Source organism: Lepidochelys kempii, chromosome 6 (assembly GCF_965140285.1).
Source record: "Lepidochelys kempii isolate rLepKem1 chromosome 6, rLepKem1.hap1, whole genome shotgun sequence".
NCBI lineage: Eukaryota > Metazoa > Chordata > Testudines > Cheloniidae > Lepidochelys > Lepidochelys kempii.
In genome coordinates this window covers 112,032,737-112,057,845 of record NC_136385.1, presented here as the reverse complement: position 1 = coordinate 112,057,845, position 25,109 = coordinate 112,032,737, and the positions used below count along the sequence as shown (strand labels likewise).

The 25,109-nt window shown below is 42.7% G+C and overlaps 1 protein-coding gene across 1 annotated transcript in view; it reads right to left on the bottom strand.

Annotated features, from left to right (window-relative positions):
* The window catches only part of LOC140913377 (cytoplasmic dynein 1 heavy chain 1), a 100,879-nt gene that overhangs the window by 51,679 nt on the left and 24,091 nt on the right, over positions 1-25,109 (bottom strand). Inside the window, exons 11-34 of the mRNA XM_073349669.2 lie at positions 19,959-20,105; positions 19,634-19,774; positions 19,241-19,417; positions 19,001-19,111; positions 18,794-18,913; positions 18,233-18,472; positions 17,476-17,631; positions 15,865-15,978; positions 14,753-14,863; positions 14,463-14,672; positions 13,736-13,882; positions 13,242-13,408; positions 12,211-12,384; positions 11,195-11,360; positions 10,918-11,106; positions 10,625-10,819; positions 8,653-8,935; positions 8,091-8,191; positions 7,089-7,248; positions 5,453-5,696; positions 5,059-5,242; positions 4,146-4,358; positions 3,706-3,944; positions 3,410-3,566 (exon numbers count right to left, since the gene is read on the bottom strand). Coding sequence (XP_073205770.2) covers positions 3,410-3,566; positions 3,706-3,944; positions 4,146-4,358; positions 5,059-5,242; positions 5,453-5,696; positions 7,089-7,248; positions 8,091-8,191; positions 8,653-8,935; positions 10,625-10,819; positions 10,918-11,106; positions 11,195-11,360; positions 12,211-12,384; positions 13,242-13,408; positions 13,736-13,882; positions 14,463-14,672; positions 14,753-14,863; positions 15,865-15,978; positions 17,476-17,631; positions 18,233-18,472; positions 18,794-18,913; positions 19,001-19,111; positions 19,241-19,417; positions 19,634-19,774; positions 19,959-20,105 — 4,146 coding nt within the window. The remainder of the gene's footprint in view (positions 1-3,409; positions 3,567-3,705; positions 3,945-4,145; positions 4,359-5,058; positions 5,243-5,452; positions 5,697-7,088; positions 7,249-8,090; positions 8,192-8,652; positions 8,936-10,624; positions 10,820-10,917; positions 11,107-11,194; positions 11,361-12,210; positions 12,385-13,241; positions 13,409-13,735; positions 13,883-14,462; positions 14,673-14,752; positions 14,864-15,864; positions 15,979-17,475; positions 17,632-18,232; positions 18,473-18,793; positions 18,914-19,000; positions 19,112-19,240; positions 19,418-19,633; positions 19,775-19,958; positions 20,106-25,109) is intronic.

Here is a 25,109-nt window from a genome sequence, read left to right as displayed (position 1 = left end):
TCTCAACGGTGAGGGCTGCTCTCATCTTGGTAGTCTTGCGCCTCAGGGCAGGGGAAAGCAAGTCACAAAGTTCCATGAAAGTGCCCTTACGCATGCGAAAGTTTTGCAACCACTGGGAATCATCCCAGACCTGCAACACTATGCAGTCCCACCAGTCTGTGCTTGTTTCCTGAGCCCAGAATCGGGATTCCACCACATGAACCTGCTCCATTAGCACCATGATGCCCACATTGCCAGGGCCCGTGCTTTGAGAGAAGTCTGTGTCCATGTCCTCATCACTCACGTCACCGTGCTGACATTGCCTACTCACCCGGTATCGCTTTGCCAGGTTCTGGTGCTGCATATACTGCTGGATAATGCGCGTGGTGCTTAATGTGCTCCTAATTGCCAAAGTGATCTTAGTGGGCTCCTTGCTTGCCGTGGTATGGCGTCTGCACAGAAAAAAGGTGCGGAACGATTGTCTGCCATTGCCTTGACGGAGGGAGGGGCGACTGACAACATGGCTTACAGGGTTGGCTTACAGGGAATTAAAATCAACAAAGGGGGTGGCTTTGTGAGAAACTGAATGGCCCCCTCAAGGATAGAACTCAAAACCTCAAGGATAGAACTCAAAACTGGGTTTAGCAGGCCGTTGATTTCACGGAGGGAGGAAGGGAGAGAGGAGAAAATGAATACAAAACAAATCTGGTCTATTTCTTGTTTTGAGCCACTTCATCTTTCTTTATACATCTTGCTGGCAGCAGACTGTGTAGTACGACTGCTAGCCATCATCATCTCCTGGGTGGTCAGCAGAAGACAGTGCAGTATGACGACTAGCCATCATCTTCTGCTAGCTGGAAGTTAAAAGACAGTGGATTGCCGGTAGGACTCAATCGCCACGAGACGAAACAAGGGAAATGACCTGGCTGAGTCACTCCCATGTTTGCCCAGGCGCCCGGTTAAAAGAGCACCCAGGACTATGTTGATGACGGCTACCAGTCATACTGCACTGTCTGCTGCCAAAAGGCAATAAACTGCTGCTGTGTAGCAATGCAGTACCATGTCTGCCAGCACCCAGGAGACATATGGTGACGGTTAGCTGAGCAGGCTCCATGCTTGCCGTGGTATGGTGTCTGCACAGGTAACTCAAGAAAAGAGGCGCAAAATGATTGTCTGCCCTTGCTTTCACGGAGGGAGGAAGGGAACTGGGGCCTGATGATATGTACCCAGAACCACCCGTGACAATGTTTTAGCCCCATCAACCACTGGGATTTCTACCCAGAATTCAAATGGGCGGCGGAGACTGCGGGAACTGTGGGATAGCCACCCACAGTGCAACGCTCCAGAAGTCGACGGTTGCCTCGGTACTGTGGACACACTCCGCCGACTACATGCACTTAGAGCATTTGTGTGGGGACACACACAATCAACTGTATAAAAACGCTTTCTACAAAACCGACTTCTATAAATTCGACCTAATTTCGTAGTGTAGACATACCCTTAGCTACAACTAATCACGAAAGAGATCTTAGAGTCATCGTGGATAGTTCTCTGAAGAAGTCCACACAGTGTGCAGTGTGCAGCGGCAATCAAAAAAAAACAAACGGGATGGTAGGAACCATTAAAAAAGGGATAGAGAATAAGATGGAGAATATTTTATTGCCCTTATATAAATCCATGATACTCCCACATCTTGAATACTGCATACAGAGATGGTCTCCTCATCTCAAAAAAGATATGCTGGCATTAGAAAAGGTTCAGAAAAGGGCATCTGAAATGATTAGTGGTTTGGAACGGGTCCCATGTGCGGAGAGATTAAAGAGGCTAGGACTTTTCAGCTTGGAAAAGAGGAGACTAAGTGGGGATTTGATAGAGGTATATAAAGTCATGAGTGGTGTGGAGAAAGTGAATAAGGAAAAGTTATTTACTTGTTCCCATAATATAAGAACTAGGGGCCACCAAATGAAATTAATGGGCAGCAGGTTTAAAACAAATAAAAGGAAGTTCTTCTTCACACAGCGCACAGTCAACCTGTGGAACTCCTTGCCTGAGGAGGTTGTGAAGGCTAGGACTATAACAGGATTTAAAAGAGAACTAGATAAATTCATGGAGGGTAAGTCCATTAATGGCTATTAGCCAGGATGGGTAAGGAATGGTGTCCCTACCCTCTGTTTGTCAGAGGGTGGAGCTGGATGGCAGGAGAGAGATCACTTGATCGTTACCTGTTAGGTTCACTCCCTCTGGGGCACCTGGCATTTGTTGGCAGACAGGATACTGGGCTGGATGGACCTTTGGTCTGACCCACTATGGCTATTCTTATGTTCTTATGTCCCCTACCCCCGGCTCCTGTACCCCATCTCCACAGAGCAGGGGAAATGAGGGGACAGGACACGACTCAGGACGGAGGGGACTTGCTGGCAGCAGCTGCTGCCTCAACTTGCTGATCTACTTAAAGGCAGTGTACTTAGAGTGGGGTCAGCATACTTAAAGGGGCAATGCGCTTCACACACATGGTGTGTTTGTCTGTGTGTCACAGCCACCCATGTGGTGTGTCTGTCTCACACACACATGCATCTCTCCCACCCGGTACTTTGGAAAGTGGAGGTAGTGGTGCACTCCAGTGGGATAGCATGAGTTCATCATGTTCAGTTTCCACAGGGAACGTTTGCAGCCACTGCCATGCTGTGTCTCCTCCCTTCATATGTGCTGCCTTGTAGAGTGTGAGGCTACATTAACAACAATGTGTTAACCCTTGAGGGCTCAGCCGAGTGCTAGTTCATCATTTAGCAGGAAGGCATTCCCTGGGAAATATCCCATCCTGTCTTCACCACCTCAACCAAGCTTCACAATGTACAGTATTCAATTGTTTGTTTAAAACTTATACTTAAACTTTTGTCTGTAGAAAAAAAATTTCCCTGGAACCTAGCCCCCCCCCACTATTTACATTAATTCTTATGGGGAAATTGGACTCTCTTAACATCATTTCGCTTAAAGTAGCATCTTTCAGGAACATAACTACAACGTTAAATGAGGAGTCACTATAAAAGCTCAATTAACATGCTTCTCTAAACTCCCCAAAAGCCAATAGGTGTTATAAAATTTAAGTTTTATCTTAACTTCATCAGGTATTTTATATATTTAACACCTAATTAGACATTTATGCATGATCTAGTATTTCCTAGTCTGGTAAGGTCAAGGTAAACCTGACATGACAAACTCCATAACCACAGAAGGGTTTTAAAGAATTGAACCAGACCATTGCATAAGATCACTTTTGCTCTGATGCAATATTAACTTTACTCTGTGCCCACAGTTTGTGTGGTAAGAGCCTGTTCATGTCAGCTACCAAAAGCAGCAGAGCTATCAAATTTTCAGTAGATTAAACTATTTAGAAATGCTAAAATGTTTGTAAAAACAAAAAGAACTTTACATTTGGTGGAAGGCTGAGACGTTCTCCATTGGGCAGAGTCAGCAGTTTGTTGTCATCCAGCACGGAGTTTAAGTTCTCCACCCATTCAGGATCTACATCCCCATCAAAGATGATCCACTGTCGTTTTTGCAATTCACCTCTCACATTGTCTATGATCCTAAATTCAGGAAAGCATTTAGTGTAGGTTAAAAAACAGTAATATTCCCTTTCCTCAATCCTCCATGGCAATGACAACATCCAAGGATCTCTCTAATAGCCACTTCTTAACTTATATGCTATTAATGTTTAAGACTCACTTTCTCAGGACATGTGTAAACAATCCATCTGTCCATTCTCTGGTATTTGGATCCAAAGTACCATAGAGGTGATCTTTGCTGATTGCTTTTGGATCAATGATGTGAGCAACACCTTCTACACCCTCTAGCCGCTCCAGAGCTTTTAGCAGCACTCTCCAAGCCATGCTCTTTCCACTTCCAGAAGGACCCACCATCATCAACCCATGATTGATCTGGGTAATTTGATAGAGCTGAAGAACCTGTGACAGAACAGATTTAAGACTTCCAGTTATTAAGATTCAAACATAATAATCCGGAATCACTTAAAGTTGAAATTTATTTTAGGTACTCTGTCTATCTGGGGAGCAGTTATATTTGATTTCTGTATCACGGAATATGGAAAATGCTACATGTACTTTTGTCAACTCCACATTGTAAGATTTACAACTATCACAATGTACCTTTTCCACCCACATGCCACCAACTTCTTCTCCATCACCATAGGTAAGGTACATTTCCTGACACACTTTCTTAAGCTCCTCTCGCAGGGCTGTCATTTCACCACGATGATACTGTACTCCAGGGAATACATCAGACAAGAGACTGAACAGCAATGGGATGTCTTCTGCAACAAGTTTGGGTACCATTGTTTCACACACACTCTGGATCAAAATCTACACGGAAAATTTTCATGCTTTGATTAGACAATACAAGGCAAGCAATGAATATCTGCATTAGTCACATTGGTGGAAATATTTCAAACAGGTCACGCTGAATACTAAGACTGCAGAGTATATTGACATTTGCTAGGTTTGCATTTGGCATTCTTATTCCCTGCAAAACTTATTTGATGTTGAGTTTTGTATTTGTGCAAGACCATTTATAACAGTGCATTATGAACTTGAAGTGATGCTATACAGGGAATACTTAAGCTATCACCTAATACAATTGCCTTAATTGAGGAGTGACAGCTGTACTTGCCCACATAACATTTATCTGAAAGTGATGTGAACTACAGAGGAGTTCATTCAGAATGTCTACTCCACTTGGAATACAGTCAGGACACCACTCGTTTTATTGGAATGGTGAAAGTTTGTAATGATCACAAACCATCAGGTGCTTCTGTTTTATTGTAAGAAAGATACTTCCAACAACTCAAGCACTGATTAAAACTCCATTCAATCTGCTGAAACCACCACTTCTGTAGCCTAAAGTACCAAGATTTCAAGTAAATACGACAACGTGTGAACTTAAATAGATTACGTTTATGCTAGATACAGCAGGAGCTTTACTGTAAGTGCTCATATACATGCGTATCTACAGTAATCACCCCTTTGCTGTGAATCAATATAAAAAAATCTGTATATGTTTTACCTCTTGTTCAGGTAGGTTCTCAGCAATTTCCCCTTCATCAACAACTTCACCACGCTTTTCCTTCTCCCACTTTATCTTCTGAATCCTCTCCCTCTTCACATTTCCTGCACTAATCAGTACACCCTTCAAAGCTCTTAAGCCAAAGTCATAATGACTTTGAGAGGAGAGCTGCTCATCACAGAGTCTAAAGATAAAAGAGATCAGAGTCAGTTTTAGACATACTAAGATCACAAAACTAATGTTCAATAGTAAAGTGTCAAGCATGCTTACCGTTCTATGTTCTTGCTATGGTAGTTTCAAAACTACCTACAGAGCCATTTTAAGTTCCAGATTTAAGTACATTAAAAGGTCACTTGTGGTTTGGGCCAGACTTGTTTAAGGGACTATTACTTACTTGAAGAATGGGACAATCTTATTGGCAAGCACTTCAGCAGTACGGAAACCCTGGGAGTACAACATGACCTGGGCAATCAGCTGGCGGTCTGGCTTTGTCATCGCCAAGCTACGGAACAGCTTCTTCAAGTTGTCTGGAAGATTTGATCTACCCGCATAACCAGGATTCATGGTGACAAAGATAGCCATGTCTGGGCTCACTTTAACTTGTTTATTCAGCAGCTCACAAGTAATAGGTGCGGAAGCTAAAAGTAGTTCACACAAAGTATTTTTAGTTACAATTGATTTTGTCTCAGTCAAATCAGCTATCAACTACAGTAGTTGAAACTTCACTTTTAGTATCCTGTATAGTTTTGTTTATGGTACAGTAACTCCTCACTTAAAGTCATCTCGGTCATCCTGGTTAAGGTTGTTTTGTTGTTACATTGCTGATCAATTAGGGAACATGCTATTTTAAAGTTGTGCAATGCTCCCTTATAATGTTGTTTGGCAGCTGCCTGCTTTGTCCACTGCTTGCAGAAAGACCAGCCCAATGGAGCTAGCTGGTGGGGGCTTGGAACCAGGGTGGACCAGCAGCCCCCCATCAGCTCCCCGTTCCCCTAAGTTCCCTGTGCGGCAGCCGCCCAGCAGGCTATCAATTGTTGGCAGTTCAGCTGTCCCTCCCCCTCACTGCCATGTGCTGCTCCTGCCCTCTACCTTGGAGCTGCTTCCAGGAGCCTCCTGCTTGCTGTGCGGGGGTGGGGGCAAGAGGGGGGCTAACATCAGGGTGTCCCCCTCCCCTCTGCTTATTCCATTTCCATAGAGCTGGGGGAGGGGACACTACGGGGCTCAGGAGAGAGGGAGCATGCTGGTAGCAGCTGCTGTCTCAACTTCCTGGTCAACTTAAAAAGGCAATCTAGTTAGAGTGATTCAGCATACTTAAAGTGGCAATGCACATCTCTCTCTCTCACATACACAGAGTGTGTGTCTCTGTCTCTATCTGCCATGCTGTCTCCCCTCCCTCCATTCATGGTGCCTTGTAGAGTGTGAGGCTACATTAACAATGTGTTAACCCTTGAGGGCTCAGCTGAGTTCTAGTTCATCACTGAGCAGTAAGGAATTCCCTAAGAAATATCCCACCCTCTGACTTCAACACCTCAACTAAGCTTCACAATCATCACTGCTGTGCACAGTATTAAATTGTTTGTTTAAAACTTATACTGTGGGTATACATAATATAGTCTTTTGTCTGGAGAAAACATTTTTCCTGGAACCTAACCCTTCCATTTACATTAATTCTTATGGGGAAAATGGATTTTCTTAATATTGTTTTGCTTAAAGTTGCATTTTCCAGGAACACGTTACAACGTTAAGCGATGAGTAACTGTACAACTAGTCAAACATTTTTTCTACCACTACACTAAAGTTACACAGTGTTGAAAGTGACTGCATATCTGTTGAAAGCTATTTCCTTTAATTGTTTAATGTTTAAGTTACATTTTCAAAATGTAAAAAAAAAACCAAAAAACCTCTGGCCAATGTGGGAGTAACTGATCAAAGAGATTTCTCAAAAAGGACATATTTCAGACATGCAAGTGAGGGCATTCTTTTGACAGAACAGCTATAGAAAACCATTAGCAATGGAAAAAATTGCATACTCTTGTCATAGTTTGGATTGCAATGTTCTCGCAAGGCTTCCTGGATGCACTGAACCTGCTGAGAAACAGCAGAAAGCATACGCTCCTCAAGTCTGTTGAACTCATCAAAGCAGCCCCATGCGCCCACTTGGCAGAGCCCCACAAAGATGCGTCCCATTGCCTGTAGGTGGAGAAAAAGAGAAGATAAGCTTTATATATACATACATACACACTGAAAAAAAAAGTTACCTTGGTTATTCTTCCCTGTACATAGTGGAACAGGTGTAGACTGGACAGGATTGTGGTTACATATATTAACCCCCTATTTAATGTGTGTGTATCTTTAGGCTGAGAATCTTTATGCTTTCAACAGAAACAACTACTTCTCTACACACCACTCCACTCTTCTCTACCTACTCACACCACTCTTGCTTCTCAGAGGTTTCAGTTTTTGAATGCCAACTTCCATGTTCTAGAATGTATAAGGCACTACTAAGCAACTTCCACTCTTCTTTAGGGAAGTCTATCACTTAATTCTAAAATCTCTGCAAGCACACTCCTAAACCTGCAGCAGAATTTAAAAGTAGTTCCGATGCTGCAATAGATCAGGAAGTCCATTGACATAAGGAGTATGTGCAGCAACATATCCATTAGGAGTCAGCCAGTCACACCTACTTGGTTTCCACTAAAGTAGGTCTACTGCAGTTGGTCACACAATATGACTGGGGGATGGTAATGGAAGACTGTAGTTTGAAAAAATTTGAAGTTACCTTCCTAAAGTTGCAGTTCAGATCTTCTCTTGCTAAATTACTACCTAAAAACAGAGCAGGCAGCTTCTAACCCAATTCTGCTTTAGGTGGTAGTGAGGTCCAATGAAGCACAGTTTAGTAACCAGAGTCTATTTTGCCAGATACAGGAACAAGCTTTCAAACATGTTTTGAAATCTACAAGCTTAAATGGCATATTAATGAGATCTTAACATAAAATGAAGAATGTTCTCATGTTAAATTAAAGATACTATACCTGGAAGTCAAATGTTTCACCGCAGTTGAAAACCAGAACAAAGCGGCCAAGCTGGTGTCCAAGGGCCTTTACAGATTCTGTTTTACCAGTACCAGCAGGACCTATTTTTTGAATGGGATAAAAACATTAGTCTCTTCCTAGGCACTAAACTGTCAATATTAACATCTAAAGTCTACGGACTGGGCTACAGTACCACAGTAATGACGTAACTGAAGTTGATGTAGCTTAGGTCGACTTAACGCAGTGTGTGCACCTCACTGTGTCGATGGGAGATGCTCTCCCGCTGACTTTCCTTACTTTTCTCAAGGAGGTGGAGTACACAAATAAGTAGGAGAGCACTCTCCCATCGATTTAGCGTGTCTTCAACAGACCCGCTAAATCAACACCTGCTGCATCAATTACAGCAGTGCAGATCTACTGGTAAATATAGACATAGCCTAAGTGTTGCTCATTTTTCAAAATTGGAGTCTCAACTATGGAAGTTACTTTATTAATTTTATAGCTGATGAACATCAATCTTTACATTTAACAGAAGACACATATGGAATAAGTACAAACTTACCAAACGGAGAGCCTCCAAGTCTTGCCTCCAAGGCTTGCGTCATTGTCAGGTAACAGCGGTCAGTAAGAGGAGTCTGAACTAGTTTATCCTGAACACCAAGATACTCAAAGCCGTAGTTGAATTTGGCATTTGCCATCTGAATGGACAGCTGCTGCAACACATCTGTCTGTTTTGGGTCAAAGTAGAATCGCATCTGGCTGAGCCATTCAAAGGATTTGGAGTTGTCAATCTTGCTTTTGATCAGTGATCTTGTAACATCTCTTTGGTGCACTAACTCTGTAATCTAAAGAACAAGCATCTCATTAGCAACCACAATGAAAAAAGACCATGTACTCTAATGAAACTAACAATTTTACTGCATCTCAATGCACCTCAGTTTATGAAAAGCCATTGCTCAGTGCTAGATGGCATGATCTATACCTGGAAGTCAAAGGTATAGCTTGCAGAAAGGAGGAGCTAGTAAAAAAAGTCTGTTGCTACAGAATCCCTCTCAGTCAAGCTTCAGGCCAAGGCATGGTTCTGAAATCACAAGAACTGTCCTTATAGACAACCTTTTTCTGTCCACAAGCAGAGAAAGGAAACACATTCATACTCATCCTGGTACCATCATCTGGCACCACATACTGTTAGTCACCAGATATTCTTCTCTGCCTCCAGTGATGAATTAAAGTGCCCTTAAACCAGCTCAGATTTTCCTCTAAGAAACCACAAGTGCTGTAGAGGGACAGTGTTTCTACATCCCTCCCCACCAAGAGCCCTCTCCTCTGAGGTCCCACAAGCTTTAATCCTCTGCACAAGTTATTCAAAGTAGATATATTTTCAGCCACCAAGAGAACTGATGAGACACTATGGGCTGAAATCCCAACAGGTACAAACCAAAACTGAGCTCTACATCTCCATTCCCAGCTTTCAGTAGCTAGAATCAGCAGCTGAATTAACCCAGCCAAGACTGAGATGCTGGTAGATAAAGAGAAATGTTTCCAAGAACTTGCTTCTTCTAAGACTTCACTATGGAGGGCACCTTCCCCTCAAATTATCATGAGCCTTCAATCCTTTTGGATGCCCAAGGCACAATAATGTCAACTTTCATCTGCAATAGGCCAGAAATGGGCACCTCATTGTATCAGCACAGACTCGGACATGGTAAGGCTGAAGGTCCATAGATTTGATTACTGCAAATCATGACTAGCAGTGAAGCCACACCCCAAGCGAAGGCTCCAGCTTGTACAAAACACAGGACTTTAGTTTCTTGGCAGCACAGACTGCCACAAACACCATTCTGTGGCTATGCACTCTACACTTGTTCCCCAATTAGAAGTTTCATTCAAGGTTTATTTTACGGGAGCCTTTCAACAACAGGATAGATTGTCAGTTGCACTCATCTGGTGGAAAGTAGAGCTTCTTAGGAGGAGCTGGAGTTATGCTATGAATTCAGTGGGCAAGAAGTGATGACTTAAGACTTTCGTAGCTAAATGCAAAAACCCTCAGTTTAGCTCTTCTTTCTTCAGAAAGTTCTTCACATGACTATGACAGCCCCTCACACAAACACAGAAGTTTTAAATTAAACTATTTCTCATGTAAATGGTTTCTATTTTTAAACAGCTGAAGGAGCTCAGACACTATGGTTACGGGAGTCATGTACATACATAGATGATAAAAGTTAATATAAACTCTAGATTTATAAATCTTATCTACTCTCAGAATAGGAGATTGGGGGGTATATTCCAAGAGTTTTCTATTCACTAAATAATTCTGCAGAATCTTGTGTTACATGGACATTTAAGTTTATAGACATTATTTCAAGTCAGGCATATGTAATATCTACAGAAACAGATGTTCCTCAAGAAATCTTGATGGGTACATTTTAGTTTTCCCTAGGTGTCACTTTCATGATTTGAAGATGGACAGATTGTGTTCAAATTTTGTAAGAGACCGAATGACTACTGAGGATGGGGAGGAGAGTATTACTTACCAAGTGTTCCAATTTCCTTCTGCGGAGAGGTGGCTGTTCCATCAACACAGAGTCTGCTAACACATTCAGCGTGACCTCAACATTAGTCAGCACAGAGTGCAGAGGACTGCTGTCTCCTCCACCACCCATTCCATTCAGAGCAGATTCCACATTCTCTGACCATGCAATTTGGGCTGACAGGACAACAAGCTGGGCCTGAACATTTAAAATACAGTTAGATTTTTGCTAAGAGTTGTTCCTCCCCAAAAGTGTATTATATAGTTTGGTTAGACAAACGTGAATAAGATGGATACCTGATATTTGTCAGTCCAAGAAATATAGAGACCGGGATCAATTGAAGTTGCTTTACCAAAGATTTCTACTTCAGTAACAGACTCGGCAAGCAGCTTTGCAAGTGTGACCCTCATTTCCTTTTCAACAAGTGTGAGCCACTCATTGATCTTAGGATGTTCTGTGATAGAGACAGGTGTTTTGAACAGCACCTGAAACAATTACATTTAAGTGTCATTTTAGTTTTAATTTCGACCAGGTTTGTAAGTTTGCAAAAAAACCTCGAAGACGCAGCTTTACCTCCTCTCCTTCACGTGATGAGATCCCCAGAACAACAGTGTTGTTTTCATTCAGGATGATGCTCGAAACCCCAGCAAACATTTTCTTGAAATGTTTCTTCAACTTAACTACATTCTTGCTGTTTCCTATGATTTCGAGCAAGTCCTCATCACCAACGAAGTAGAACCTGGTATTAGAGATAAGGTTAAATCTGTTTAAAACAACTGACCACTGAGGTGAAAGATTTTTTTTTTAACACTTAATTGAAGGCCCAGAATTAATGTATTTACTTGAACCCTCTATAACCCTTATAAAACTGGAGAAATGTCTGCTAGTTTGTGCAATGCTGTGTAATTCCTTTCCTCCATAATTCTGTTAGATCATAGTAAAAATACCTGAGGGCTTATTCTCTGCACCATTTTTAGTCTATCTAGAGTTTTCTTCCCACTTTAACACCTCATTAATAGATAAATGCTAAGTATTGAAAGATTATGAGACAGCAAAGCTCCCACTCTGAACACATGCTTGACATTATGCTTGAGGTTATGTTTAGATCTACAATCCAAAGACCTCACATACTACTGAGAATTGAAGGTGAAACAGAATGCAACATGATTCAAATATAGAATGATACAAGTTCTTAAGCTTTGGTATTTGGTTAGAGAGATTCCAAGGGTTCATTTAGTTTAATGGAACAAAACTAATTTGAGAATTTCATTATTCAGTACCAGGTGAAACAGCCTATTAAGCAATATTTATATTCAAATTATGCCATTTAAGTTACTAATCACAAGTGACCCACACAAAGAAATTGAAGGTTATCACTTCCCAGGAAATGGGACCATAAAATGACTAAATTGTTTAACCTTTATTTTTTTATGATTCCAAAGCATTCATGTTTTGATATCTGTGTATGCACTAAAAGATTGCTAGTGGAACACAATAAAAGGAAGTACTTAGGCACTACCATGCAAACAAACACAATTCCTATTAGAGTTTATTCCAGCACAATTGGTTGAGGAGATGAAATTCCTTACCGAGGAAAGGAGGATCTCTCCCTCTCCAGGTATTCTCCCAATGCTTTCTGGATCTTTCCAAGCAAGTCTGCTAATCTCTCCAGTGATCTTTGTACACCTTGGATGTTAAGAACTTCCATCACAAGGGGAGATTTGGATACCTTTTTCATAAGTGCCAGAAACTCAGTACTGACGCTGTAAGTGAGAGTGAGAAAAATATTAAGCTCATTTTAAATGAGAGATACAATAATACAAGTTCAGTTACTGAGTGTGAAAAAGGGTGATATCTATTAATTTTATTAATATTGTGTGTGAGTATTATGGTGTGGCTAGCTTTATGCTACACCAAAGACTAATTCTAGTTGGAGCTCTCCACATGGTACCCAAGAACCAGACAATGACTAACTCAATTGCCAGTGCTCAAATGGACCATACAGTAAATCCACTGCTATCGTGTACCTCTGACTCTCTGGAGAGGTGCATATGTCTGTCCTGGGACACCTCAACCGATTCAAAGACTTTGAAATGGATAAGAGACTGCTTGTTAGCTCAGGGTAGGAGACATCAAACGAAGATTGGACACAGGCAGAGACTGCAAGGGTGAAATCTACCTGCCTAGCCCAATGTGAGATGATACGTGGGACAAGAGGGGCTACCTAAACTTGCAAGGAAAGGCTAAGGTCTAGGTAACTTATAGGTCTACAGGTCTTTTATTGTTTTAACCTTTTTTTTCCTTTGTGCAAAACAAAACTTTATCCATATGAACAAGCTGTTTTGTCACTGCACTCTCATATTGGTCATAGGCTTCCAAAGTCTGCAGCAGGGGCCAAAACCCAGATAGACCTGTTGAGAACACTGTTGGTGAACAGGACTATTTTGCTCTGGGTCACTAGAACAGAAAAGTGGGGTAAATCACAGGATTCACTGAGAGAAGTGCAGACCTATCACTTGAAAGGGATGCTCATGCACGGGCAGGCAAAGGAACAAAGTCAATAGTGCAGCGTGCCCTGAACTGTAACTGAGAATTTCACACAAATCCAAAGTAAGTATACCTTTGGAACCTCTGGGTTTCAACAGGCAATAAGTGCTTAATATCAGCACTACCAGTGAAGATACCCTCCATGTAGACCCATTGCCTTTGGACATCTATCCAGACATCAAAGAGTGCAAAGATACGATTCAATTTGTCTTCCCAGCTAAGGGCATCTTCTTCAAACACCTAAATGTTACAAAAACCATTAACATTCAGTTTACCGTTAAAAAAAACAAAACAAAACAAAACAAAAAAACTTCACCTACAAGTCAGTATGATTTTAAGAAGTTGGACAAGTAACACTAATCAAGCTAGTTTAAGAACTGAATTGGAAATAATTTTGTAAGCTTGGTTAAAGCTATAAAAAGGTATAATCCACTTATACACCTAACAATTTGCCAAACTTGGCACACAAGGTGCTAGCTGAACAAATGTACACTAGGAAAAGAATATGAAAACAAGGAGGGAGCCAAAGATAATTGAAAAGAAAAATAAAGTAATTTTACATTATACCTTGTAGTACGGTGATAACTTCATGGCAGACACACTGTTAATGTGCTCCTTGACCTTGTTGAAGAGATCATCCCAACCACGAATCAAACGACATTTGTTCTGATAGTTAACCAAATCCAGTTCATAAGTGTTCCACACTTCTCTTATCTTCAAGAAAAAAAGTAGTCAGATTATGAACTCCCGATAGTAATTTTAATTCTATTACGTTTATTTCATTCTGTAGTGTAGAAATGTAGTTACATGAGCTTGATTCTTATCTTTTTACAGAGCACATGAATCTGCAGGCCTTGGATTGCTGTGAATCATATGGTGGGAGATTTCATAATTATGTCTTGTGGGTCAGAGTTAAAGGTATTGCAACTCAAAACGAAATTACAGAAGGAAGTTTCCAGTCTTCTACTTAGAAGTTTTATAATAGTAATGTTAGTACTAGCTATATATTTTACTTGACTTATCTTTAAGTTTAAGTTACAGTACCTTCAGTAAACTTCCGAAGCTTTTAATAAAACCCCTAAACCTATGGGGTTTCATGTTGTGTCAGTTTGTGTGTTTAAAAATGTATTCAGTTATTGAGAACTAACAATAGATGGTGAAGATCTAAACATTTCACTCTCACCATCCTGGGTATCTAAAATCCAATATGTTACATAGCTGTCAGCAAATTAACTTACACCTCTAAAACCTCTCCTGCACAACAGGTCTAGTATATGTAATGATAGATACTAGCCTGTTTCAAGAACTCTTCCAAAGCCATCTCTCCCTGAGCCACAAGAAGTACATCTTTGACAATTGCTTCATTCTTCTGCAAGTCAACATCCCAGATCTGTCCCAGGGTTAGTTCAGAGACAACCCAGTTAACGTGAAGCCTCTTCATCAGCTGCTTCCAGTGACGATCTTTAAGAGCCTCAGATTTCAGTTCAATCACCAGCATGTTTATCTAGAACGCGAGACAGCACATATTAAGTTAATGGATGCACTTACCCTTGATAACTAATTAAAAAATTATGTACAGCTTACCTTCATGTAACCCTTCAGAAGTCTCTGAACATATTCATAGGAGGCATACTGCCGCAAACGAGCAGGGAAGTTTTTCAACTGGTTCAGTAAGCCGTCCAAATTTTGTCGAAGCTGTCAATAAAATACAGAAGCCTTGAAAGAATTCATCTACCAGCAACATTATGATAAACACAATCACTCTAGTAAACTGGATATTACAACAGTTATCCGTTTTACTTACAGTTTATCATCTTAACACTTTTATTCAACTGTTCTTTAAGAATGGGAGAATCACCCTTACATAATATTGATCATACTTTGCTATGCTGCATATATTTAATTTTGCTAACACTAAATATAGCTGCATACAAGGCAGGCAAACCATATACTAGATGTATGAAAACATTCAATTGTCCCTCAAAACCTCATCATTCCAACAGATTCTCCATGCATTTGTTGATATATTCCACCTCAGCAGATTATGTGGAGTCAACAGTACTGCTTTAAGATTAATTCACGACTGTTGGCGCAATACTAGTTTTCTCTATCCCTTGATCATTGGAGTAGCACAACATGAAGTAATTTTATACTAGATCACAGTGGTCATGAAATTGTGACATTCTTCCTTGCAGATAAGAGGTAGAAGCCTCGTTTCAGGTTTATGTATCCAAAAAGCATCAGCTGGGCAATAGCTTTTCATCAGTGAAGCTGGACAAGTGTTTGAGAAAAGTGCTAATTTAGATCAACTTAATTTCAGGAAACAGATAGAGCATCAATTCTTGTCCTCTGAAGACGTAGCCTATAATTAAATATATTTAAGGTTGTGTAGTTTCTGCAATCCTGACAATTTTTCAAATTTTGTTTTGTAAGCCTTACCCTGTTGAAGCTTCAGTTAAGAGGAAAAGTTATTTCTGCCGTTCAGTGCTGCAAGTTAGATTAAGATAGAGGCTGCATTCTCAGTTATGAATTCTATTTTTCATATGCCAAAAAGACCCAGGTACATAAGCCCCATGCCATATATTCTGGCTCATTTTCAAGTTGTTAGAGAATTTAAATGTATTTTTATCTCGAAGGCCAAAAGGCGAATAGTATAGTTGTAGTTATGCTTTCTATATACTGAATAAAAAAGGTACCTTGCGAGGCTGTACTGAAACCCATGGCTGTTCCTTCATCTGATCAATCTGGTCCCAGACCTTGGAAAGCTCAGACCAAACTCCTTTGAGGTCTTGTAACTCTTCTAAAGCTACCTACAGTACAAGGGATACATCAAACTTTGGTCAGTTATATAGAAAAAGATGGTAAATATCTGTCCTAAGTTCGACAGAACTTCTTAAACAAATCATTGGGATAGAAACTTGGTCAGGGTACAGGTAATTGGACAGAGACTTGACCCTAGCTTGCCTAGCACATCTCTGGTGGCCCAAAAGGAGTTACTATATGTTGGCTCCTCAGCAGCTTAAGTTAGGACTTGTCTACATAGCAAGTTACTGCACAGCACACAAGAGTGAACGCCTACAGTATATCAAACTTGCCTTGCAGTAACATCTCATGTGGATGCTGCTACAGTTCAGTGAAAGTCCTAGAGTGTGGCTTAGCATAATATGACTTAGAACAGCATTTCTCAAACTGGGGACCATGGACCCCTGTGGATCCCCAAGGGTCCACGGGCCCCGCTGATCAACTCAATTCTCCCCATTCCTCCCAGCACCTGCACGCTGGGGACCAGTGCTATCTCCTGGAAGCTACTGAAGCTAAACTTGGGAGATTTTAGGCACTAAAAGTCCAGTGGCACAGGGGGGCTAAGGCAGACTTTCTTTCTCCCCTGGCTCCGTGCCACTCCCTGTGGCCTGGGGGTGGGGGTGGGAGTAGAAGAGGAACAGGGGGTCTCCGCATGTTGCGTCGGCCCTGAGCACCGACTCTGCAGCTCCCATTGGCCAGGAACTATGGCCAATAGGAGCTGCGGGGGCAGTGCCTGCAGGCAGAGGCAGCGCACAAAGACCCACCTAGCCCTCCCTCCTAGGAGCCGCTGCCAGAGAGATATGCTGGTCACTTTTGGAAGCTGCCCAAGGTAAGCTCCACCCGGCTGGAACCCGCACCCCTCAGCCCCTCCTGCACCCCAACCTCCTGCCACAGCCCAGAACCTGCACCCATACCCCATCCCAGAGCCCACATCCTGTACCCCCTCCCGCACCCAAACTCCCTCCCAGAGCCTGCACCCCCCCTGCATCCCAACCCTCTGCCCCAGCCTGGTGAAAGTGAGTGAGGGTGGGAGAGAACGAGTGACAGAGGGAAGGGGGAATGGAGGGGGCAGGGTTGGAGTGGGGGCAGGGCCTGGGGCTGAGCCGGGGGGTTGCGGGTCCCTGAAATTTTTTTCAATCAAAATGGGGGTTCTCGGGTTGCTGAAGTTTGAGAACTGCTGACTTAGAAGCTACTTGTCACGTAGACAAGCCCTTAGTTTAATGGCCAGATTTCTACATCTTATAAAGCTGCCCTCAAACATCTGTGGTTGCAGTCTTAGTGGAAAAGCCAAGGGCTGAATGGGTATTGAGACTGAGTTACTCACTCCTAAGGCTGGACCAACCCAGTTAAGGTTAGGGCACAGTGATAGGGCAGCATGAAGGGAGAACCACTGACTGCTATGCCTTCTCTATGAATGAATTGAAGGACTTCTGCCTACAGGAAGCCATCTGTCCAGAACCATTTACAAGCACCAAATTCATGGATTTTTAAAAAACAGTCTGTACCTGCACACGTTCTTCACTGCCACTGAGTAGTCCTGTATCTGTTAGCTCAAGAGCTTCTTTGGCCTTTGCACATTTCTCACGATCATCTTTCAACCTACCAAATTTCCCTTCGTAAATGGTAAGTGCTTGAAGAGCCTCCTCAGGACGCAAGTTTCCCTAGAAAGAACCACATGAAGGACAACATGGCACAGATGTTAAGAGTTAGGGTTTAGCACTTCAAATCTGTGCAGAAACTACTTCTGATTAGCATCAGACACTAAGCTATCTCTTCTGCTTTAAGGAATTTACAGTTTCCTTGGCAGACCTTTAACTCTGGGTATACGAGTTACTGATCCCTTGCCTGGGTAAGCATCTAAAGAATCATCTTGGCAAGAGAGATGTTTTAGCAGACACTAGTAACTTTTACTTTAGGACACAGGCTCAACAAGATTCTTCCTCTTACCAAATGCTCTATAAAATGCACACTCCTTATTGCTTGTTAAATTTGTAAAAATCAAGTTACAATAGAGGTGTTTCCATTTTAAAATGCAAGTCAGGGAAAGTGCTGGAATTTTAAACCAAGAGCAAAAGCAAGCTACACTTTCTGCCAAGTCACTAGGAAACCCCCTAAAGAGGATTCATATTTCTGCATCAAAATCTGTAAAGGTAACAACTATGCCCCCCTGTCTATTTCAGGGTTTACTGAACAACCTGTTTGTTTGTTACAGAATGCAAACTTTCTATCGTGAGTTCAGCAAAGAGACCTGAAAAAACTCACTGTCACAGGCTTTGTTTTCTCCCAGTCAGTCAGCAGGTCAGTTGTACGGCTCTCCACTGCTCGATCCTCTTGAACTATTTTCATTTGCAAGTTTGCTACTTGTTGCTGAATGGCAGAATCTTTGCGACGCATTATGTCATTGAAAGCACCCCACTCTCCTTCAATGTTGTCACTGTATAACCAGGAGGAAGGGAACTGGAACCTCTGTTTCTCCAGCAAGCGCTGACCATTGCGGTAAAGCTACAGTCCACACAAACATTGTTAGAAGGTAACCTACTTGAATTTCTAAAGTTCAATTCGAAATTCAGATAGCCAGAAGTCTAAAGAGAAATCAGCAATAAATCAGCCTAAAGAACCCTCAGAAGTATAAAGTAACTCAGTAAGGCTCACTATAGAATCGTGGTTTGAAAGTGTTTATCTAGAAGAGTTACTAGGACAGGAAATTAGAGGCAGGGTTTCTCTTAGCAGGCTTAGACTGGTCATGATCAATTGTCCCCTCCCTGTAGAAAAGCTTTTACGGATTTCCAGAAACAAGATGTTAGTAAGAAAGTGACAACTTACCTCAACTTGTTTCTCAAACTGCTTGATTTTACGTTTCAGGGATTGTACATATGTGATGAAGGTCACTGCATCTGATGTGCTAGCAGTGTCCACTGAATGCTGCTCCAACTCTTGACGGGACTGTTAGAGGGAAAAAAACCAATATTTTAAAGGTGGATGTAGTAAGTTGATTTTGTAATAAGGAATCATTGTTTGGACTATTCTTACCTTAGAAATTTGTGAATGGAACTCTGTCATGTTCTGACCTAGCATTTGGCCAAATTTACTGAGTACTTCCTTATGCCAAGAGTCATATTTCAAGTTCACCTTAGATTGTACCTGCAATCAAGAAAGTTTACCAAGTATTACTATTAGTTATGAAGTCTCGTTTTATTCTCTATAAGCCCATTCTGAAGTTTATTTCTGCAGGTTACTTTTACAAGATGCATGAAAGTTTCAAGTTCTTACCTTCCCATAGTCTATGATAACAGGTCCAAATTCCTTCCTGGTTTCTGCATTGTCAAAGGTTTCTCTAGCCTTCCTTATCTGAACTAAGAGGGCTTGCCACTTATTTAAATCTTCTCCAAGACGGTTGTATATGTTTTCAGCTTGCATATCCCATAAGCACTGGTACTGCAGCCATACCTATTAATAAGTACGTTAAAAAAAAAACTCCATGTAACAGTGAATTCTCAGAATGTAGATACTTTCCTTATTTACATAACTGAATTAATGGGGATTATAGTAAACAGGTAACATTGATGGGAGTTACCTTTGATTAAAGATATGGAAGAGCTCTTCTAAATCCAACAAATGCGTTATTCTACAATTGCAAACTGAAAATCAGAATTCATATCCTACCTTAACATACTGTTCAACCTCTGTCACAATGCCCATAATTGCCGAATAAGACTCCTCCAGCGCTACAGGACCGTCAGGCATCCGTGTTAAGGCGTTCCGATAGAACTTCTCTTCCTCAGACAACTCATAGTGTACACCCACCTGACAAGACCCACAATTAAATACAAGTTGAATATACCAAATTCACAATACATGGCCAGTTCTCATTTTCAAAAATTTGCTCCTTCATAACCATTAAAGATTACATTATGTGTATACAACTGCAATGCAACAGATCTAGGTAGAGCCATCTTATTAGATTTATAAATACATTTATTATGCTTACCTGGTATCTTTGACTTTGAATTCTGGGTAGCGATAGTATTACCATTTTCCAGGAAAACATTTCTTGATAGAGCTTATATCTGCATTCTTCAATTGGTGGATTCAAATAGATCACCTGGTTGGTTATCCTCAGTTCATGTACAACATTCTACAGGCATAGAAAGACACCACATGAAGTTTCAATTTTGCTAAACAAGAACCTGCTGGGCCAGCTAAAGATAAACACAAAATACATTTTAGACAAAGGCTGCAACCTCTTCTTCTTTGAGTGATAGTCCCTATTGTATTCCACTGAGGGTTAACAACAAGCAGGGTGCGAGGAAGATGATGGAACCATGGAGTGGAGAGCACTGCCGTGCCAAGCAAGGCATCCATAGCAGAGTCTTGCGCCAAGGCATAATGGGAAAAGAAGGTACATACCGAAGTCCACTTGACCGTCCTACATATGTCCGCAACTGGTACATTGTGAAGCGCAGTTGTAGTCGATGCTTGCACGCTCATGGAGTGGAGTGGGGTGGGGACAATCCCAATAACTGATAGTGTAAAGCACCCCAAAACCGACTTAGAAATCTGCTGAATGGAGATCACTTGCCCTTTAATTCTTTCTGCTATCGTGATAAAATGTCTAGGGAGACTTCCTGAATCATCTCATCCTCTGAAGGCAGAAAGCCAGGGCGCAGCAGATGTTAAGGGAGTGACAGCACAGTTCCCCCACGGAGGCATGAGGTTTCAGAAAGAAAGCAGGTAAGTGTATGGGTTGGTTGAGATGAAAATGGGATACAATCTTTGTCAGAAACTTGGGGTGCAAGCATAGGGAAACACTGTCCTTATAGAACATAGTAAAGGGGGAGGCGTCCGTCACCATGACCCTCACTTCTCCAACCCAGAAGTAACAGCTACCAGGAAAGTGACCTTCATGGAGAGGAGAGAGAGGGAGGTGGTGGCCAGAGGTTCAAAGGGCAATTTCGTTAACATTGTGAGGACAAGGTTGAGGTCCCATTGGGGAAGCAATGGACTGAAGGGGAGAATAAGTCCATTGGAGGTCCTTCCAAAATCTGGTAGTCAAGGGTGAGTAAAGAGAATGCCCCTCCACAGGAGGGTGAAAGGCACGGACAGTGGTTACGTGCACCTTGATGGAACTGAGCGTGAGGCCTGATGTCTTCAGGGAGAGAAGATAGTCCAAAAGAAGACAGATGTCCACATTTTCAGGAGCAAGACCCCTCTTGTTGGGTCCATGAGGTGAAACACTTCCACTTGTCCCTATAGGACTGCATTGTGGACTCTTCTCTGCTATTCAAGAGGATATCTTGTACTGCTGATGAACATTCCTGCTCTAGTGAAGATACCCATCCAAAAAACAAGCTTGGATGTGAAGAGTCTCTGGATTGGGATGCTGGGTCCTGCAGCAGTGTCGTTTGAGGAGTTCTGGAAAAGCTGGCCACTGAAGCAGGGGGATATGCTGACATGTAGAGAAGAAAGGAAACCAGAACTGGCAAGGCCACAACAGGGTAATCAGAGTGACCGTCATTCTCTCCCATTAGTTCTTGTGTAGGACATGTGGCAGAAGCTCTAGAGAGGAAAGGCATAATTGATCTGGTCCGACCTGCACAGGACCAGGGCATCACCTTGGGAAAGGTCACTGAGCGCCCCCAGTCTCCCATAGGAATATTAGGTGCATTTGCTGTTGGTGTGGGAGATGAAGAGGTCCCTGGTCAGAATCCCACAGCGGTTAAAAATGTTGGTGACCACGGTGTTGTGGCGCTCCCATTCATGATCCATCGTGAATTTCCTGCTGAGAGAGTTGGCACTTAACTTGAGTTCCAGGAAGGTATGCTACTGACAACAGGATCTTGTGAGCAACGCACCAATCCCAAAGATGAACTGCCTCCGTACAAAACATAGGTGACCTCATGCCCCCTTGTTTGTTGATTTAGTAAACAGGGATAGTGTTGTCTGACATGAGGAGAACATGACAGGAATGAATTAAATGTGAGAAATGTGTGACATGCTCTCTGCATCGCCAAAGTTCTAGGACATTGATGGGCATCCAGGATTCCTGAGCAGTCCAAGACTCCTGTGTCATGTGCTCGCCCATGTGGGCACCCCATCCGACAAGTAACACATCTATGATCATTGTCATGCTTGGAGGACGGAAGGAATGATGTTCCGGTTCAGACCTGACCTGGATCAGTCCACCACTAGAGGGAGGAGAGAAGCTCTTGGGGAACTGTCAGTAGAAAGTCCGTGATGTAGTTCATGGGAAAATAGATCCTCTGGAGGCACAGCTGTAGACAATGAAAGTGGAGACAAGCTAAGGCAGTAATGTATGTACAAATAACCCTGGCCAGAACAGAAGGACTGGAAATTGCAGTGGAAATCAGCTCTTGTAGGGCTCTGGGAGGTGGGCATGTGCTAATATTGCATTGATACAGGCCCCAATGAATTCTAGGAACTGTGTGGGATCCAACTGATTTTCTGATGTTTACACTCACCACCAGGGAGGAGTGGAGTGTAAACAGCATGGAGGTCAAGGAATGCCCCTCCCCTTTGGCTGCTAGCAGCACAATCAAATAATCAAGGGAATATAAGGACCCCTTGGTAGCGGTCCACCGCTCCCGAGAAAACTTTGGTGAAGACTTGTCAAGCAGTGGTGAGTCCAAAATGTAGAACCTTGAATCTCAGGAAAAGTCTGTGGGTAGGATGGATATCCATGTGGAAGCAAGCATCCTGCATATCGAGAGCTGTAAACCACATGCCTCTTTCTAACAAAGGAACGATGGTTGCTAGGGTGGCCATATGAAACTTTGGCTTGCATATGAAGTGGTTGAGATGATTGAGGTCTAAGATTCGCCTCCACATGCCCCTCTTGGGGACTAGAAAATAGGTGGACTAGAACCCTGCACCCTGATAGGTCATAGGAACAGGTTCTATCACTCCCCTTTGCAGGAGAGAGAGTCCCCTTCTAGGCAGAGTAAGACTTGCACTTGGTTGCTGGTGCATAGATACCCAGTGATCGCAGAGCAGCTCTTTGAGGGAGTGGAGGGAATCATCTGTCTTCTGACTCAAGAAATGAGACCCACTGAAAGGGAAGTCCTCTATGGTGTTCTTTACTTCCCTTGGGAAACCTGATGAATGCAACCATGACTCCCTTCACCTGAAGATCCCTGAAGCCATACTGAGCGAAGTACTGTCTGCCACATCCGCAGCGGCCTGGAGCATTGTCCTTCAACTAGTTTCCCCTCCTGTAGGATAGCCTTGAAGCAGGCTTGATCCTGCTGGGGAAGTTTGTCTGAGAAGTCCTACCTACTTGCCGTAGATAAGAAAGTCGTATTTAGCGAACAGAGCCAAGTAATTGGAGATGTGAAATTGGAGGCTGGCAGAAAAGAATACCTTCTGACACAAAATGTCCAGTCGCTTGCCCTCATTATCTGCTGGGGGAGAGCGCCAGCAGTGCTGCCGGGCCCGCTCTGTCACTGCCTGTAAGATGAGGAAATTGGATGGGGGGGGGTGGGAATGAGAGAACAGAAAAATCAGACCCCTTTGCAGGTACACAGTACCTCTTCTCTGACAATACCCTTGGGGGTAGGTGTGCAGGTGGCTGGAGGCCAGACAGTCCAGGCCAGTTGAAGAAGAACAGCATCACTGATAGCCAGAATGGCTCTACCAAGTAACAAGGCGTGTAGGATATCAGACAGCTGGTGCTGTTTGTTCTGTACAGTGGAAAGTGGAGGGTATTAGCCACACAATGGAACAGTTCTTGGAACTGATGGTAGTCATCTGGGCACAAAGAGGGAGATGAAGACACTACAGCATCTGGAGATGACAAAGGGAACTGCTCTGGTTCCAGCAGTACTGTCAGAGTTGGACTAAGAGGAGCATCTTCCAACACTAGTTCAGAATACCTACTCTATAACCGGTTTCAGAGTAACAGCCGTGTTAGTCTGTATTCGCAAAAAGAAAAGGAGTACTTGTGGCACCTTAGAGACTAACCAATTTATTAGAGCATAAGCTTTCGTGAGCTACAGCTCACTTCCTCAGATGCATATCGTGGAAACTGCAGCAGGCTTTATATATACACAGAGAATATGAAACAATACCTCCTCCCACCCCACTGTCCTGCTGGTAATAGCTTATCGAAAGTGATCATCAGGTGGGCCATTTCCAGCACAAATCCAGGTTTTCTCACCCTCCACCCCCCCACACAAATTCACTCTCCTGCTGGTGATAGCCCATCCAAAGTGACAACTCTTTACACAATGTGCATGACAATCAAGTTGGGCTATTTCCTGCACAAATCCAGGTTTTCTCACATCCCCCCCACCCCCATACACACACAAACTCACTCTCCTGCTGGTAATAGCTCATCCAAACTGACCACTCTTCAAGTTTAAATCCAAGTTAAACCAGAACATCTGGGGGGGGGGGGTAGGAAAAAACAAGAGGAAACAGGCTACCTTGCATAATGACTTAGCCACTCCCAGTCTCTATTTAAGCCTAAATTAATAGTATCCAATTTGCAAATGAGTTCCAATTCAGCAGTTTCTCGCTGGAGTCTGGAGTTTTGTTTTAAGATAGCGACCTTCATGTCTGTGATTGCGTGACCAGAGAGATTAAAGTGTTCTCCGACTGGTTTATGAATGTTATAATTCTTGACATCTGATTTGTGTCCATTTATTCTTTTACGTAGAGACTGTCCAGTTTGACCAATGTATATGGCAGAGGGGCATTGCTGGCACATGATGGCATATATCACATTGGTGGATGTGCAGGTGAACGAGCCTCTGATAGTGTGGCTGATGTTATTAGGCCCTGTGATGGTGTCCCCTGAATAGATATGTGGGCACAATTGGCAACGGGCTTTGTTGCAAGGATAAGTTCCTGGGTTAGTGGTTCTGTTGTGTGGTATGTGGTTGTTGGTGAGTATTTGCTTCAGGTTGCGGGGCTGTCTGTAGGCAAGGACTGGCCTGTCTCCCAAGATTTGTGAGAGTGTTGGGTCATCCTTTAGGATAGGTTGTAGATCCTTAATAATGCGTTGGAGGGGTTTTAGTTGGGGGCTGAAGGTGACGGCTAGTGGCGTTCTGTTATTTTCTTTGTTAGGCCTGTCCTGTAGTACGTAACTTCTGGGAACTCTTCTGGCTCTATCAATCTGTTT